The sequence below is a fragment of the Oryctolagus cuniculus genome, chromosome 13, assembly GCF_964237555.1.
Source record: "Oryctolagus cuniculus chromosome 13, mOryCun1.1, whole genome shotgun sequence".
NCBI lineage: Eukaryota > Metazoa > Chordata > Mammalia > Lagomorpha > Leporidae > Oryctolagus > Oryctolagus cuniculus.
Genome location: NC_091444.1, coordinates 54,665,324 through 54,682,166, shown reverse-complemented (window position 1 = coordinate 54,682,166; position 16,843 = coordinate 54,665,324). Strand labels below are relative to the sequence as shown.

General features: G+C 43.5%; 1 protein-coding gene across 4 annotated transcripts in view; it reads right to left on the bottom strand.

Moving 5' to 3' along the window:
* The window catches only part of TBCE (tubulin folding cofactor E), an 88,387-nt gene that overhangs the window by 53,062 nt on the left and 18,482 nt on the right, over positions 1–16,843 (bottom strand). For all 4 annotated transcript variants that reach the window (XM_002717344.5, XM_051820727.2, XM_051820728.2 and 1 more), the window contains exon 3: positions 5,912–5,996. In XM_002717344.5, coding sequence (XP_002717390.1) covers positions 5,912–5,996 — 85 coding nt within the window. The remainder of the gene's footprint in view (positions 1–5,911; positions 5,997–16,843) is intronic.

The following is a 16,843-nucleotide window of genomic DNA, read 5'->3' as shown; positions in this document are numbered from 1 at the left end:
AAATTGTTATTTATCTGAAATCCAAATTCCACTGTGCATTTGGAGTTTTCATTTGCAGAATCTGGCAATACTACTCAAATGGAAAGGGTCTCCAACAGAGTTCCCAATTCCCATAGTAAGCTGCTTTCCATGCAGATAGAAAAAACTAGGTCTCTGAAGTTTCTAATAAGTAATGTTAATATTGATACCCTATTTGCTTCAGACATAATTAGGTTTTATTCAACAAGATCATATAACTACCATTCATCATAAGAGAAATCTGTCCTGTATTTTCAGTGCTATAATAATTAGAGACCTGACCTGGTGAAGTTGTTTTTCCATGGTTGGAGAAGAGGGGGAGGCAATCACACAGTAGACAAGCATTTGGTTGTAGACTGTTTTTGAGGGACACAATTATGATTTTGCCCCGATTCAAGATTGAGAGACTTTAAAAAATGAAATTGATCTATGTTCACCTTTTTGGGAGAAGCTGTGCCCTGCCTGCATACTCTCATTATGCTCAGTGCTGTTTTAAAAAACTCTTCAAACATTTCACACCATATCAGGAGATTTTATACTGATCCATTAAGGCACATCTAAAATTAAGGCACATCTAAAAGCCTCAAAACACTTTCCAACAACCTTATGACTCACACAAGATGAATAAATCAAGGGCTTTATTTCCTAAGCTGTCCAGTATCTTGGACATGGTCTGGAACAGTCTGTTCTCTGATGCCAAGTATTAAAGTTAGATTCCACTCATTGGTACTGAAAAGTCACAGTTTAAGATTTATTTCCCATCAGATAGAGAAATTGTATTATTGCTTGGAAACCAAATTTTGAAATAAAAGCTGAGTAGGTGGAATACTGACCCAGACTGTTCAGTTTAGAACACAAGTACTTCAAGTTAAAAGAAAAAAGCTGGAAATCACTGTCCTGGCTTGGGACAAGGTATCGAGGACTTGAAGAGTGATTATTGTATTCATACCTCTCAGCGCCCTAAGAGATGACAGGTAGGGAACAGAAACACCCAGGAAAAATGTTCAAGACTGATCCACAGTCATAAATTTTGAATAAACCTGTAAACTTCTATCAACATTATGTTACAAATATAACAGCTCAGGAGATTGTCATATTTACCTTAGGTTGTACAAGAGAAAAGAAGAAATCAGAAACTAAAGAGTAACATGAAATCAAAGCTCATGCTTACAGAAGACCTTCCACAATGCTCTGGTCTGTTTGCTAGTCTTCTTCTGACTGACCCACGAACTATTACAGGAAAAAAAAAAAAAAAAAAAACCAACAACCCACCCTGCTTTTAGAGATCTAAAGTGAAGAGTAGTCCAGAGCCTGGATTTTAGCTCAACCAGCTTTTAATTGCACTCATGACCATTACTTTATTTGGTCCCTCAAAGAAAGATATTAGTAAGTCCTGTTATAATTACTTCAAAAAGAATGAGGAACACATGATAAAATATGAATAACCGCGAATGATCTATAAAACTGTCTATTCCATGGGTGAAAGCCCATCCTATAGTCTAAGATAACTGATAAAATTGAGATTAAATTCCTGCAAATATTATTCTGTTATGCACTGGAGTCTTATAAGATCAATGTGAGCTGAACTGGTTGGCCTTGAAATCAGTCTATTCCAAAGTTGTACCCTAGAGGCAGAACCTAACCGAATAATCTGAACACTGGTGAACTCAGAGTCGTAAATATTCTCACACATTCCACTCAGTTCTTCCTGATATTCTCTCCAAGCAAGCAAACTTTTGCAGATTTGAATGACCAAGTGAATAACTTCATTGTTATATGCCTAACACACTATCAACCACTTGATACTAAGACATACTTTTATTTATATAACAGGTGTTTTTTTAATTTTTGAAAGGCAGAGAAACAAAGAGATCCACCACCACTTGGTTCACTCTCCAAATGCCTGAAACAGCCAGGGCTGGGCCAGGCTGAAGCAAAGAGCCCAAGACTCAATGAGTCTCCTAGATGGATGGCAGGAGCTCAAGCACTTGAGCCATCATCAGGGTACACATTCAGGAAGCTAGAATTAAGAATGGAGTTGGAACTCAAACCCAGGATCTCAGATAGGGGACACTGGCATCCTAAGCAATGTCTTAACCACTGAGCCAAACACTTGCCCAAATACAACAACTTTTGACTCATCTTTTGCTTACTTAAAACAGGTATACCATTTTCCCAGAAACTATTTCACAGTCATACTATTTTCTCATTTTTTTAAAATTTATTTGTTTGAAAGGTAGAGTCACAGAGAGAGGAAGAGAGAATTTTTCCATTTTCTGGTTCACTTCCCAAATGGCAGCAATGGTTGTAGCTGGGCCAGCCCGAAGCCAGGAGCCTCCTCCAGATCTCCCACATGGCTGCAGGGGCCCAAGCACTTGGACCATCCTCCATTGCTTTCGCAGGCACACCAGCAGGGAGCTGGATCAGAAGTGCAGAAGCCACTATCAGAAGTGAAGTGGCACTCACAGACACCTGCGATGCAGACAGCAGCTTAATCTGCTACACCACAATGCTGGCCCCACAATCATAATTAAAAGTAGTTATGTAAAAAATAAATAGGGTCGACACGGTAGCGCAGTGGGTTAATCCTCCGCCTGCGGCACTGCCATCCCATATGGACACTGGTTCAAGTCCCAGCTGCTATGATCCAGCTCTCTGCAATGGCCTGGGAAAGCAGTGGAAGATGGCCCAGGTGCTTGGGCCCCTGTACCCGCATGGGAAACCTGGAAGACCTGGAATTCCTGGGAGACTTGGATTTTTTAAAACTTTAAAAAAATTTAGTTGAGGCATAAAGAACAAGAGTCAGAGACAAGGGAGAGAGACAAGGCTTCTACCTGCTAGCCCACTCCCCTGATGCCTTAATAGCCATGATGGGCCAGGCTGAAGTCAAGAATCAGAAGTTGGCAGTCTGGAACTCAATCCAGAACTCCCACATGGGTGGCAGGGGCCCAACTACTTGAGACATCACCTGCTGCATCCCAGGGTCTGCACTGGAAGGAAACTGGACTCAGAAACTAGACCTGGAAATGAATCCAAACAATTGAGATGTGGGATGCTGGTATATTTTCTGTTACCTTTTTTATTTTCATTTGTATTTCATTGTATTTGAAAGGCACTGTGGCATAGTAGGTTAAGCCTCCGCCTGCGATGCCAGCATCCCATATGGGCACCAATTGAAGTTCTAGCTGTTTCACTTCTGATCCAGCTCCCTGCTAATGGCTTGGGAAAGTAGTAGAATATAGCCCAAGTGCTTGGGCCCCTGAACCTACATGGGAGACCTTGAAGAAGCTTCTGGCTCCTGGCTTCAGATTGCCCAGCCGTGGTCACTGTAGCCATTCAGGGTGTGAACCAGCAGACAGAAGACCTCTCTGTCTCCTGTCTCTCCCTCTCTGTAACTCAACCTCTTAAATAAGTAAATCTTAAAAAAAAAAAAAAAAAAAAGAAGAGAGACAGAGAAATATACACACAGAGATCTCCCATCCTCTGGTCCACTCCCCAAATGTTGCAACAGCCAAGGCTGCATCAGGCTGAAGCCAAGAACTCATCTGAGGTCTCCCATGTTAATGGGAGGAACCCAAGTACTTGAACCATCATCTGCTGCCTCCTGAGGGTGTGCATTAACAGGAAGTTGGATTGGAAGCAGAGTAGACTCCAAACAGTGCACTCCAATATGGGATGCAGATGTCTTAACTGCTGAGCCAACTTCCCACCCCCTAATCAACATTTTAGCCACTATGCCCAATACCCATCACCTCCCGGTGTGAGTTTTTTAAGTCAACAAAATACCAATTTCAATAATTTGAAAGAGAAGCAACTGTATGTGGCACAGTGGGGTGGGTTAAGCCACTGCTTGGGAGGCCTTCATTCCCCTGTTCCATTGAGTCCTTGCTCTGTTTCTCATGCAGCTTCCTGCTAAATGCATACACTGGGAGGCAGCAGATGACCAATCTAGTCCTTGGGTCCCTGCCACCCACATGGGAGAACAGGATGGAGTTCCTGGCTCCTGCCTTCAGCCTGGCCCAGCCCTGGCCACTGGAGACTGAACTAGTAGATGTATGATCTTTCTGTCTTCTTCTCTATCACTCTCTCAAACATTTTTTAAAATAAAAATAAATTTTAAAGAATAACTTGGAATTAAGTAGTTTATAGGGGCTGGCATTGTGGTGCAGCAGTAAGGCCACCTCCTGGGACCCAGCATCCCAAATAGACGTAGGGTTGTGTCCTGGCTGCTCCACTTACAACCCAGTTCCTGTTGGTGGCCTCAGAGAGCAGCAACAGATGATCCAAGTGCTTGGATCCCTGAGCCCATGTTGGAAACTAGAGAAAGCTCCAGGCTCCTGGCTTAAGCCTGGCCCAGCCCTAGCCACTGTGGCCATATGGGGAGTAAACCAACAGAAGGACCATCCCTGTCTCTCCCTTTCTCTCTGCAGTTCTTTCAAATAAATAAATAAATCTTAAAAAATAATAGTGTAAAGTTACAGAAGTCAATCAAACCGGTTGTTATATAATTCTTTGTTTTTTTAAAAGATTTATTATATGGGGTCAGCACTGTGGCGCAGTGGGTTAAAGCCCCAGCCTGCAGCGCCAGCATCCCCTATGGTGCTGGTTCGAGTCCTGGCTGCTTCACCTCCGATCTCGCTCCCTGCTAATGTGCCTAGGAAGGTAGAAGAGGATAGCCCATGTGCTTGGGCCCCTGCACCCACGTGGGAGATCCGGAGGAAGATCCCTGCTCCTGGCTTTCGATCAGCTCAGCTCCAGCTGTTGCGGCCATTTGGGTAGTGAACCAGCAGAGGGAACACCTTCTCTGTCTCCCTCTCTAACTCTCAAATACATAAAAATAAATCTTTTAAAAATATTTTTATTTATTTTATTTATTTATTTTTTTGAGAAGCAGAGTTAAGTTCAGAGAGAGGGAGAGACTGAGGGGTCTTCCATTCAATGGTTCACTCCCCAGATGTCTGCAACAGCCAGAGAGCTTGGCCTATCTGCAGCCAGGAGCCAGGAGCTTCTTCCAGGTCTCCCACATGGGTATAGGAGCCCAAGTGTTTGGGCCATCCTCTACTGCTTTCCAAGGCCATTAGCAGGGAGCTGGATTGGAAGTGGAACAGCCGGGAATCGAAGCACCACCCACATGGGATGTCAGTGCCACAGGCAGAGGCTTAACTTACTATGCCACAGCGCTGGCCCCATCTGACTTGCAGTTTTAGAGCTCAGTAAATTTTGTCTTCTTCAGGATAATAAAGATTGTTCAAAACAGATTAGAGGACTCTGATTTCCAGGTCAGTATTGTGCTCACTATACCACACCTAAGGAGAAACAATTTCATAGTAAGAAATCTTTCTGAGAAACTGAAAGCTAAGGAAAACAAATAATATTTAAAGAGACAGATGCTATACCATAAGCTTCCTACCATCTTTATCAGAGCTTCATGGAGTTTCTCTGATATCAGGCCATTAAAAATACTAGTAGATATACAATATGCAAATCCTTCTATGACAAGAACTTATTTTTTAATGCTAGCTCAGCATTCTACTATTCAGATGTTATGTATTTTGTGTAACAATTTATTCTTATCTGATACATAAGCTATTTCTCTTTTCTATTATTCACTTAATGTATTATAAACTGTTAATGAACCAATAAGAGGCTGATATTCAAATTTTTAAAAACTGTAAAAAGAAAAAAAAAAGCAACCCCATTTATAACACTGAGCCAGAATTCTTTAAAACCTCTACAACCAACAGTGGTTAAGGCAATATCAAAAAAGTACCATTTTAGAATACCTGAATTATACATTATAACTACCCCGTAAGTCAAACAATATTTCTTCCTTTTCATTCAACTATTAAACAATATCTTGACTAAATTTTCATGCCAACTCAAGAAAAATTACCTGCATTTAAAATATACAGTCCCTTCATGGCTCCCATCATGTTTTCCTCTTTCGGGGTTGTCCCATTCTACTCCTAACCAGAGTCCTAGCAGAATAAGAAAAAACAGTTGAGTAATGAGAGAGGTAAAGTTTCATTTTCCTACAAACAAATATTATTTATCATGGAAACTGTATCACATAGACACCACTGAAGAAGAAAGAAATGTTGGGGGTGGGGGGATCAGTGCTGTGGCATGGCAGGTGAAGCCGTCACCTACAGTGCCGGCATCCCATGTGGGTACTGGTTTGAGTCCCGGCTGCTCCACTTCCAATCCAGCTCTCTGCTAATAAAGTCCTGGGGGCTCTACTTCCAATCTAGCTCTCTGCTATGGCCTGGGAAAGTAGCAGAGGATGGCCCAGGTCCTTGAGCCCCTGAACCCACGTGGGAGACGGAGGATGTTCCTGGCTCCACGCTTTGGATCGGCACAATTCCGGCCATTGTGGCCATCTGGCAGTGGACTAGCAGATGGAAGCCCTCCCTCTCTGCCCCTCTGTAACTCTGCCTTTCAAATAAATAAATCTTAAGAAAAAGAAAAAAAGTTAATGGAAAACGGAATTAAAGACATTTAAAAAAAAAAAAGAAAGAAAGAAATGTCTTAGGGAATGGACAAGTTAATGCTAAATTAAGAACTTCAATCATGGTAGGGAAAGAACACAATCTCCAAGACAAAAATCAAGTAAGATGACAGATATAAGCCCACATTATCAATAATTAAGTGAAACATAGCCATAGTATTATAATTAAGTGTGTAAGCAAAAAAAACTGTTGAAACTTTGAGAGGGATTGCACTGAATCTGTGGATGGCCATTGTTTTGGGTAGCACTGACATTTTATTTTATTTTTTTTATTTTATTTTTATTTTTTGACAGGCAGAGTGGACAGTGAGAGAGAGAGACAGAGAGAGAAAGGTCTTCCTTTGCCGTTGGTTCACCCTCCAATGGCCGCCGCTGCAGCCGGCGCACCATGCTGATCCGATGGCAGGAGCCAGGATCCAAGTGCTTTTCCTGGTCTCCCATGGGGTGCAGAGCCCAAGCACCTGGGCCATCCTCCACTGCACTCCCTGGCCACAGCAGAGAGCTGGCCTGGAAGAGGGGCAACCGGGACAGAATCTGGCGCCCCGACCGGGACTAGAACCCGGTGTGCCGGCGCCGCAAGGTGGAGGATTAGCCTATTGAGCCACGGCGCCGGCGTAGCACTGACATTTTAACAATATTAATCTTTCAATCCATGAACATGTGATGTCTTTCCATTTCTTACATCTTCTTTTATTTCTTTGAGCAATATTTTTTCTCCTTGGTTGATTTCTTTGTATGTATTTACTGCATCAAAAAAGGATAAAATACCAAGAAAAGAAATTATGACACACACAACACACATGAGTCTTGAGGACATTATGCTAAGTGAAGTAAGTCATTCACAGAAGGACAAATTACTGTATGATTTATATGAGGCATCTAAAGTAGTCAATTTCATAAAGACAGAAAGTTGAATGGTAGACACCAGGGACTAATGGGAGAGGAGAATGGGAAACTATTGTTTCTTAGGAATGGAGTTTCAGTTTAGGAAGATAAAAATATTCTGGAGATGGACGATGATGATGGTTGCACATGAATGTGTGTAATGCCACAGAAGTATACATTCAAAAGTAGTTAGATTGGCCAATTTTATATTACATGAATTTTACCACAGCAAAAAAAATAAATTTTAGAAACAAGGAGACAAATCACAGAGTCTGTTCTCTGACCACAGAGGAATTCAGTGGGAAGTAACAAAAAGTGACTAGAAAATTCTCATATGTTCTTAGTAAGCTTTTTTTTTTTAAAGATTTTACTTCTTTATTTGAAAGAATTACACAGAGAGAAGGAGAAGCAGAGAGAGAGAGATAGAGACAGAGACAGAGAGGTCTTCCATCTGATGGTTCACTCCCCAACTGGCCGCAACGGCCAGAGCTGCGGCGACCCGAAGCCAGGAGCCAGGAGCTTCCTCCAGGGCCCCAACTTGGGTACAGGGTCTCAAGGCCTTGGGCCATCCTCCACTGCTTTCCCAGGCCACACCAGAGAGCTGGACTGGAAGTGGAGCAGCCAGGTCTCGAACATCCTATATAGGATGTCGGTGCTTCAGGCCAGGGCGTTAACCTACTGCACCACAGCAACGGCCCCAGAAAGTAAGCATTTTTCTAAAAATCACCTCACATCAAAAAATAAATCACAATATAAATCAGCAAATATTTTAACTGACTAATGAAATACTACATGTCAAAATTTGTGGATACAGCTAAAAGATGTGTTAGAGACTTACAGAGTCTCTTACTCTAAACCACCTCAGTTTTCTAACAGGATAGATGTGTAAACCAATGGTTATTAGATAAGAGAAACCTTGTGATAAAAGTAAGTACAGATGTTACAGAAACAATGACAGTATTTGTTGGGGAGGCATATGGGAAAGACAGAACAGAAACAGCAACATTTGAGGTAAACCCAGAAGAGAAAATACTTGAGACAAGGAATAGTCTGAGACTTCACTATCTGTTTAGAGAATTTCAAAAAATCCAATATAGCTGGAGCTAAGTGTCACTCAGAGGTCAGGGCAAGGGCTTATGGCAGGAGGAAAAGATTAAAGGTGAATAGAGTTGAGTCCCGATTATATATAAGAGGTAAGGCCCTATTGTCCAACTCATATTACACTCTACAAAGCTTGAACTTATCCTGCTTCTCACAGAAGCCCTATTCAATAAGCACGAACAGAGATGATCTCAGTTTAGAGATAAGAAATGCAAGTTCAGGAAAAATGTGACTTGCCAAAAATAACACCACTAACAAGGACCAGCCCTGAACTAACACACACACCTATTTCTCATGTCCCAGTACACTTTTTGGCAAACCAAAGCCTTTATATAAGAAATAAGCACAATTAACGTAATTCATAATAAAAACTATCCGGGGGGCAGGCGCTGCGGTGCAACGGGTTAACGTCCTGGCCTGAAGCGCCAGCATCCCATATGGGCGCCGGTTCTAGTCTCGGCCGCTGCACTTCCCATCCAGCTCTCTGCTGTGACCTGGGAAAGCAGTAGAAGATGTCCCAAGTCCTTGGGCCCTTGCACCCACATGAGAGACCTGGAAGAAGCTCCTAGCTCCTGGCTTCGGATCAGTGAAGCTCCGGTCATTGCGACCAACTGGGGAGTGAACCAGCAGATGGAATACCTCCCCCTCTCCCGCCTCTGCCTCTCCTCTCTCTGTGTAACTCTTTCAAATTAATAAATATTTAATAAAAATAAAAAAGGGGCCAGCATTGTGGCATAGCGGGTTAACTCCCTGGCCTGAAGTGCCAGCATTCCATATGGGATCTGGTTCAAGACCCAGCTTCTCCACTTCCTATCCAGTTCTCTGCTGTGGCCTGGGAAAGCAGTAGAAAATGGCCCAAGCCCTTGGGCACCTGCACCCATGTGGGAGACTTGGAAGGAGCTCCTGGCTCCTGATCGGTGCAGCTCCAGTCAATGCAACCAACTGGGGATTGAACAAGCTGATGGAAGACTCTCTCTGTGTGTGCAACTCTGACTTTCAAGTAAATAAATAAAGCTTTAAAAAAATAAATAAAAAATAAAAACGATCTGAATCAGTTCAGCTGAGGGACATTATCAAGTAGAACACAAAACACAATGCTGTTCTTTCATATGACAAAGAACAACTCCCTTCTCAAGCTAACACCCATGGAGGGAGCAAGCATTTGATTGTGATTGGCTATAACTCTGAAGAAAAATAACTGTTGTTTGCCAAGTTTTTATTAAGCCAGTCCACTGATGGATGCTGGAGTAGGAAGTACAGTATCAGACAGAGGGAGCGGACAGAAGTGATACTTGGCTACCTCGCCACTCAGGTCCCAACAGGGATCAGTCCAGGCTTCTGCTTGATATACCCTCGGGTCACATCCCAGAAGCCTCAGTCCAGCAAATCCAAGTGCACAAGTGACTGAAGCAGCCACCGGAACACAAGCTTATTAGTTTACAGTAATGAAGCTGTCAAACAAGCCCAAATATTCTAGTCAACAGGATTTGTTTAATCTCCCTGGATTCAAGCCACATGAAAAGTCAATCATAATCAGACCCAACTTCACTAAAATCAGAAGAATTAAAAATAATTAATCCAACAATCCAGCAATCATGCTCCTTAGTATTTACCCAAATGAGCTGGAAAACCCCTGCACACAGATGTTTATTGCAGCTTTATTCATAACTGCCAAAACAAGAATGTAACGAAGATGTCCTTCAGTAGCTGAATGAATAAACTGTAGCACATCCAAACAACAGGTTATTACTCAGTATGAAAAATAGATGTGCGAGGCCGGCAACATGGCTCAGTTGGTTAATCATCCACCTGCGGCGCCAGCATCCCATATGGGCGCTGGGTTCTAGTCCTGGTTGCTCCACTTCCAATCCAGCTCTCTGCTATGGCTCGGGAAGGAAGCGGAGGATGGTCCAAGTGCTTGAGCCCCTGCGACCCACATAGGAGACTCAGATGAAGCTCCCGGCTTCAGCCTGACCGACCCAGCCCTGTCTCTTGTGGTCTTTTGGAGAGTGAACCAGCAGATGGAAGATCTCTTTCTCTTTCTGCCACAATTCCTCCCTCCCTCCCTCCCTCCCTGTAACTGTTTTTTTTTTTTTTTTTAATTTAATTTATTTATTTGAGAGAGTTACAGAGAGAGAGAGAGGAAGAGACAGAGAGATAGGTCTTCCATCCACTGGCTTACTCTCCAAATAGCTGCAATGGGCTGATCTGAAGCCAAGAGCCAGGACCTTCTTCCAGGTCTCCCACATGGGTTTCAGGGGCCCAACTAATTTGGCCATCTTCCAGTGCTTTCCCAGGCCATTAGAAGAGAGCTGGATTGGAAGTGGAACAGCTGGGATTCAAACCAGCACCTATATGAATGCCAGCGCCACTTAAAAAATATGGGGAAAGTTAAATGCATGTCATTAAGCAAAAGAATTCAGTCTGAAAAAGTTACATACTATATGATTCCATCTGTAGAATATCCTGGAAAAGGCAAAAATTTTAGACAGATAAGGGTTGCCAGGAGTTAGAAGGAAAGATGAACAGGTGGAGCACAGAGGATTTTTAAGGCAGCAGAACTCTGTAGGGGTAGATAAAGGTAGAAACATGTCATTAGACAATTGTCCAGACCTATAGAATGTACAACATCAAGCATGAACCCTAAAGAAAGCACTTTGGGTGATAACAGGTAGTGTAGGCAGTGTAGTAATAACATACCATTGTGGGAGCCAGCTTGGTGGCATAATGGGTTAAGCTGCCACCTGCAATGCTGGTATTCAACATGGGTGCCGGTTCATGTCCCGGCTGCTCCACTTCTGATCCAACTCTCTGTTAATGTGCCTGGGAAAGCAGTGAAGGATTGTCCAAGTGGTTGGGCCCTTGCACCCACATGGGAGACCGGGATGAAGCTCCTGACTTCAGCTCCGCCCAGCCATAGTCATTACAGCCATTTGGGGGGGTGAACCAGTGGATGGAAGATATTCCTCTCTTTTTCTCTCCCTCTCTGTAACTCTTTCAAATAAATAACCTAATCTTTAAAAACAAAGGCATGTACCACTGTGGTTCAGGATGCAGATAACCAGAGAAGACTATGCACCTGGAGTCAGGGCATACATGAGACACTATTCTTTTCACTCTATTTTGCTGTGAATCTAAAACTGCCCTAAAAATTAAAGTCTGTATTCTAAAAAGATAAAGATTCCCTGTGTTCAATGCATTCTACCCCTATTAACAGACTACCACAAGAAGCTACTTTATAATCAGAAGATTGCTTACTGAAGGTGAAATCCAAACCAGAGTTCAAAACTGAAATATTTAATGGAATTGGCAAATGTATCTAGATTCATCCATCTCACAAGGTCAATGACCTTAAAAATGAGGTAGGTCTGAGTCTTCTGGCTTTAACTACTGAATCTACATTCACACTAGGACTGGTCTGGCCTTCACAGAAGCATATACTCATTCAAGGGCCAAGGATTCAGTACCTTTGTCTTTTCCCATGGATACTACCAATATTTGCCTTGGCGATTCTTTTGCTCCTTGGCTTTCTGGCCTAATTAATTCTGAGATAACATTTTGGTGGTGGGGGGCAAATAACTACAATTAAGTCATGCAAGACTGAGGAATTTGGAGAGCCTATCTGCATTAAGTGATACTGTTGTCAGATGGCTGGGTACAGGTTCTTGTCTCCAACACAAGAAGGAATTCAAGGACAAGACATAAATAAGGTACAGTGGAGGGTTAAGATTTATTTGCCAAGCAAAAGTACCCACTTGAGGAATCTGGGCATGCTCAAGAGTGAACTGTACCTAACAAGATTCTCAAGTGATCTTGAGAGCAGAGGAACAGAATATTCATGGGAGGCAGCACTGGGTGCAGGGTTTTCCAGGAATGGGTGGAGAGTTCTAGGAATTTGATGTTTGCCCATTTCCTGGCCTTTTAGGAAGTCTCTGAAGTAACATGGTGTCAGGTGCATAACTGGAGTGTGTCAGTTAAGGCAATTTTACATTAATGTTATCACAATGAATTATCATGGCAGGACCACTTCCAGGGGAGGTAGTTCTGCAGCAATAGAGGGTTTTAGGTTGCTCAGCTATCGGAGGAGCTTTGGAGGCAATCCTGCAAGAAAGAGGGTGTGGTGACATATTTCCTTCAACTCTTTCTGGATCCCTGTCTCCTTACCTATCTCAATATTGCTAATCTGATTCATTCTCTATTGACTTCTATTACTCTCGGAGATCATCTCTTTGGAGCAGATAGCTAGAAGTTGAAGTTTCAATACCTCTATAGCTAGAATCACATAATTTCAAAGTTAGTCTAAAACACTGCAGCTTTTTGAAATTAGCACCACCCTACACAGTCAAGCTAAGAATGTTCTAATGCCTGCTGGATAGTTTCTTGCTTTTAAAATTATAACTTGAGAATGTCTAAGATATTAGAGGGGCAGGCGCTGTGGCATAGTGGGTTAAGCAACCACCTGCAACACCGGCATCCCATATAGATGCCGGTTCAAGTCCCAGCTGCCCCACTTCTGATCCAGCTCCCTGCTAAAGCATCTGGGAAAGCAGTGGAAAATGACCCAAATGGTTGGGCATCTGCACCCATGTGGGAGACTCAGAAGAAGCTCCTGGCTCCCGGCTCCTGGTCTCGGATCAGCTCAGCTCCAGCCGTTAGAGCCACTTGGGGAGTGAATCAGCAGATGGAAGAGAAGGAATATTTCTCTCTGCCTTTCAAATAAAACAAATAAACCTTTTAAAAATAATTATAAATATAAATAACAAAATTAAAAAAGGAATACTTGGGGCAGGAGTTTGGCATACTGGTTAAAGATTTTTTATTTATTTGAAAAATTACACAGAAAGAAAAAGAGAGGCAGAGATAGAGAGGTCTTCCATTCACTGGTTCACTCCCCAATTGGCCACAACGGCCAGAGCTGCACCAATCTGAAGCCAGGAGCTTCTTCTGGGTCTCCCACGTAGGTGCAGGGGCCCAAGGACATGGGCCATCTTCTGCTATCTCAGGCCACAGCAGAGAGCTGGATTGGAAGTGGAGCAGCTGTGACCCGAACATTGCCCACATGGGATGCTGGCACTGCAGGCGGTGGCTTTACCCGCTACGCCACAGCGCCGGCCCCAACACACTGGTTAAGACATCACTTGGATGGGCCGGCACAGTGGCTCACTAGGCTAATCCTCCGCCTGTGGTGCCAGCACCCCCGGTTCTAGTCCTGGTTGGGGCGCTGGATTCTGTCCCGGTTGCTCCTCTTCCAGTCCAGCTCTCTGCTGTGGCTCGGGAAGGTAGTGGAGGATGGCCCAAGTGCCTAGGCCCTGACCCACAAGGGAGACCAGGAGAAAGCACCTGGCTCCTGGCTTCAGATAAACGCAGCACGCCGGCCATAGTGGCCATTTGGGGGGTGAACCAACAGAAGGAAGACCTTTCTCTCTGTCTCTAACTCTGCCTGCCAAAAAAAAATAAGACATCACCTGGAAAGCCCACATTCCATATTTGAATTCCTGGGTTCAAATCCCAGCTCTTCTCCCAATTCCAACCTCCTGCTAATATGCATTCTGGGAGCAGGCGCGGTGGTACAGCCAGCTAAGCTGTCACTTGTGATGACCACATCCCACACAGGAGTGCCAGTCTGAGAACCAGATACTCTGCTTCAGATCCAGGTTCCTGTTACTGTGCCTGGGAAGGCAGAGGATGATGATCCAAGAAGTTGGGCTCTTGCCACATACATGGGAGACCTGGATGAAGTTCCTGGCTCCTGGTTTTGGCCTGGACCACCCCTAGCTCTTGCAGTTGTTTTGGGAGTGAATCAGTAGATCTTGATCTCAGACTTTCAAATAATTTTTAAAAATCTTAAAAAAACAGCAAAACAAGTAACAGTAAGGTGCATCCTGGGAGGCAGTAAATGATGGCTCAAATAGTTAGGTTTCTGCCACCCATGAGGAGGACTTGGATTGAATCCCCAGCTCCAGGCAGTTGGACAGTGAATCAGTGAATGGGGCTCTCTCTCTGCCTCTCAAACATTTTTTAAAATGTTAATATTTCAGAAAAAAGTGGTACTAGAAGATCAAAAGCCATTAACAAAAGAAAGTGAGGGTGAGGGAGGGGGCAGGAGAGAGAGTATAGAGTAGCAGGGACATAAGAAGCATTAGAAGAGAACCAAGCGGCCGGCGCGGCGCTGTGGCTTCTGGCTTCTGATGGGTGTAGCTCCAGCCGTTTCAGCCATTTGAGGAGTGATCCAGCCATTGCGGCCGTTTGGGGAGTGAACCAGTGGAAGGAAGACCTTTCTCTCAGTCTCTCCCTCTTACTATCTATAACTCTACCTCTCAAATAAATAATCTTAAAAAAAAAAAAAAAGAACAATTGAAAAAATCAGTGAGGTATAAAATGCAATTCTAAGCTTCCTTACAGAAACTCAAATAAAATGCAGTGTTAGAATCACATCACGGCCGGCGCCACGGCTCACTAGGCTAATCCTCCGCCTTGCGGCGCCTGCACACCGGGTTCTAGTCCCAGTCGGGGCGCCGGACTAGAACCCAGTGTGCTGGCACCGCAGGCGGAGGATTAGCCTAGTGAGCCGCAGCACCAGCCATGTAACTTTAAGTATAAACTTATTATTTCTTTTTTTTATTAAAGATTTATTTATTTATTTATTTGAAATAGTTGAGAGAGAGAGACACTTCCATCCAATGGTTCACTCCCCAGTGGGCCACAACAGCCAGAGCTGCGCCAATCCAAAGCCAGGAGCTAGGAGCCAGGAGCTTCTTCCGGGTCTCCCACGTGGGTACAGGGGCCCAAGGACTTGGGCCTTCTTATACTGCTTTTCCAGGCCATAGAGAGCTGGATCAAAAGTGGAGCAGTCGGGTCTCGAACCAGCACCCATATGCGATGCCGGTGCTCAGGCCAGGGCATTAACCCACTGTGCCACTGTGCTGGCTCCATATACTTCTTATTTCGAGTTTCTGACAGGTGACAAGAAAGCAGCATGCACTAGCAAAAAGTAATGTATTGTGATTTTCCTACAAATGGAAATAAAGTGACTTGAGAAAGGAGTATCTACAAAAATTCACAACAGCAAAAGCAATAAAAATCTCTTAACACCTAACAATGCTCATATTTCCTGCACCATTCTGTTTTTTTGTGCATTAATTCATCAAGTCCACCTTCAATGTAGACCTTCGCTTTGGCACAACTGTGGGCTTCAGCAACAGCACTAATCTGCAGGAGCACAGACTCCCTCTCAGGAAGCAGCCCCAGCACCGGCATTGTGGTGCAGCGGGTTAACTCGTTGCCTATGATGCCGACATCCCATACTGGATCTCTGGCCTGGTCCGTCCTGGCTGTTGCAGACATTTGGGGACTGAACCAATGGAAGATCTTTCTCTGTCTGTCCTTCTGTCACTCTGCCTTTCAAATAAACAAGTCTAAACAACAACAACAACAACAACTTATAACTGTTCACAAACTTGACCATATAAATCAAAACAAATTTAAAACATACATACTGTTTTATAAGAAAATGTATATTTTCAGAGATGCACAGTGAAGTATTTTGGGATGAAATGCCACTGTAAGTGTAATTTTAAATGCTTAAGCAAAAATAAGACATGAAATACACATGGCGAAATGTTAAGAATTGTTAGGGGGTAGGGGTGGGGAAAAAAAGAATTGTTAAATTGACAAGTACATATGGGTATTATATTATTAGACTACTTTCTCCTTTTCTATATGTTTGAGACCTTTTACAATAAATACACAAAAACACCACATCCTCTCCTTTAATCTACTGTCCAAGAATTTATCTTACAGATACAACCTGTCCACTGCAAAGAATTAGAAACAATGACCAACTCAGTAGCAACGAGCACCTTCACAGCCCAGACTGTAGCCTCCAAACGCTATTTGCCACTTAAAAAAGGGGGGTGGGAGGGAGGCAAGAAACGTAAGACAAACCTTACACATTTGATGGCTTGTTTATCATATCAGGAAACATTTCCAGCTTCTGGTGGCCGCACACACGCTCAACCTCCCTTCCCTCCTCACGGCACTCTGCGACGGACTCTCCCCCCTCCCTCTTCCACTTCTTAAGAGTCCTGTGATTACGTTGGGCCCACCTGGATAAACCAAGCTACTCTCCCAATCCTAGTATCAGCTGATGAGCCACCTGAATTCCCCTTGTAACCCTAATTCCCCTTGGGCATGTAACCCAACATAACCACAGGTTACAGGGATATTTTTCAGGAGCCATTATTCTGCCCTCTTCAACATCTTTTTTGTTTTCCATCTTTTTTTTTTCCTAAGATTTTATGTATTTATTTGAGAGGCAGAGTTACAGACAGA